The sequence below is a fragment of the Diaphorina citri genome, unplaced genomic scaffold (assembly GCF_000475195.1).
Source record: "Diaphorina citri unplaced genomic scaffold, Diaci psyllid genome assembly version 1.1 scaffold28940, whole genome shotgun sequence".
NCBI lineage: Eukaryota > Metazoa > Arthropoda > Insecta > Hemiptera > Psyllidae > Diaphorina > Diaphorina citri.
Window position 1 is genome coordinate 1 of NW_007406278.1, and position 700 is coordinate 700.

The window sequence follows — 700 nt, forward strand, 5'->3', positions numbered from 1 at the left end:
CAATGTTTAACGTCCCCCAGCCATAACGCTCTTTTCTTCGAATTTTTCTATCACTTACCTGACGTATTCTTTCTTGTTATCTTCAGTGACTTGAATATCTTTTCCTCCGCCCTTGAGTTCATGGACTTTGAGTACTCCGAAGCTGTTCACTTCCACAGCAAACGTTGTGTCCAGAACATCATTCGATAGTGTGTTTTCTCTGTGGAAAAAAATACACATAGTTATGTGTCGGAGAATACACGTTCCATGTTCAATGTCTATGTAATTGTACTCGGGAAAATATGTATTCTTAATCAAGCGTGCCAGAAGGCGCGTCAATGTCAAGAGATTGAAGCGACGCGAAACCTGCCCTGTAAACGCGAAACAAAATTTCGAGGTATACATAGAACTTTTTTAGGATATAGTTCGCCCCAGGTGGTAATTGAAGGCGGGCGGTAGAGCGCCCAAGGTAACTAGGCTGACTGGTAGAAGTCAATTGTGTTAAGCATACTTAAATGCTTGTCACAAAAGTCCGTTTTCCCGACGAATACAGCTCGATAAATTTTGTGGCCAGGCTTGACCTCGAACCACCAACCTTTGGATCCAAATTCCAGGACACTTACAAGATCCACGTTAGACTCCGATGTAGCTCGGGATCTACACCCTCAATATCCTCCAGGGTGATGGGTTTGTTCAGTAACATCTTGTAGAAGGGTGTGGT

The 700-nt window shown here is 43.4% G+C and overlaps 1 protein-coding gene across 1 annotated transcript; it reads right to left on the reverse strand.

The window, feature by feature from the left end:
* Window positions 1-54: 54 nt before the first annotated feature.
* Window positions 55-694, reverse strand: LOC103523605 (E3 ubiquitin-protein ligase SMURF1-like). Its single transcript, XM_008488636.3, has 2 exons — window positions 603-694; window positions 55-199 (listed from the first exon to the last, which is right to left on the reverse strand). Exons 1-2 carry the CDS (start codon window positions 680-682, stop codon window positions 55-57), a joined length of 225 nt encoding a protein of 74 aa, XP_008486858.2. The 5' UTR covers window positions 683-694.
* Window positions 695-700: the final 6 nt, after the last annotated feature.

Excerpts from the sequence above, each read along its gene's own strand:
- LOC103523605 (XM_008488636.3), bottom strand. The coding sequence starts at position 682 with ATGTTACTGAACAAACCCATCACCCTGGAGGATATTGAGGGTGTAGAT. Across the intron at positions 200-602 it reads CGGAGTCTAACGTGGATCTT|AGAAAACACACTATCGAATG; the intron begins GTAAGTGTCCTG and ends TTTTTTCCACAG.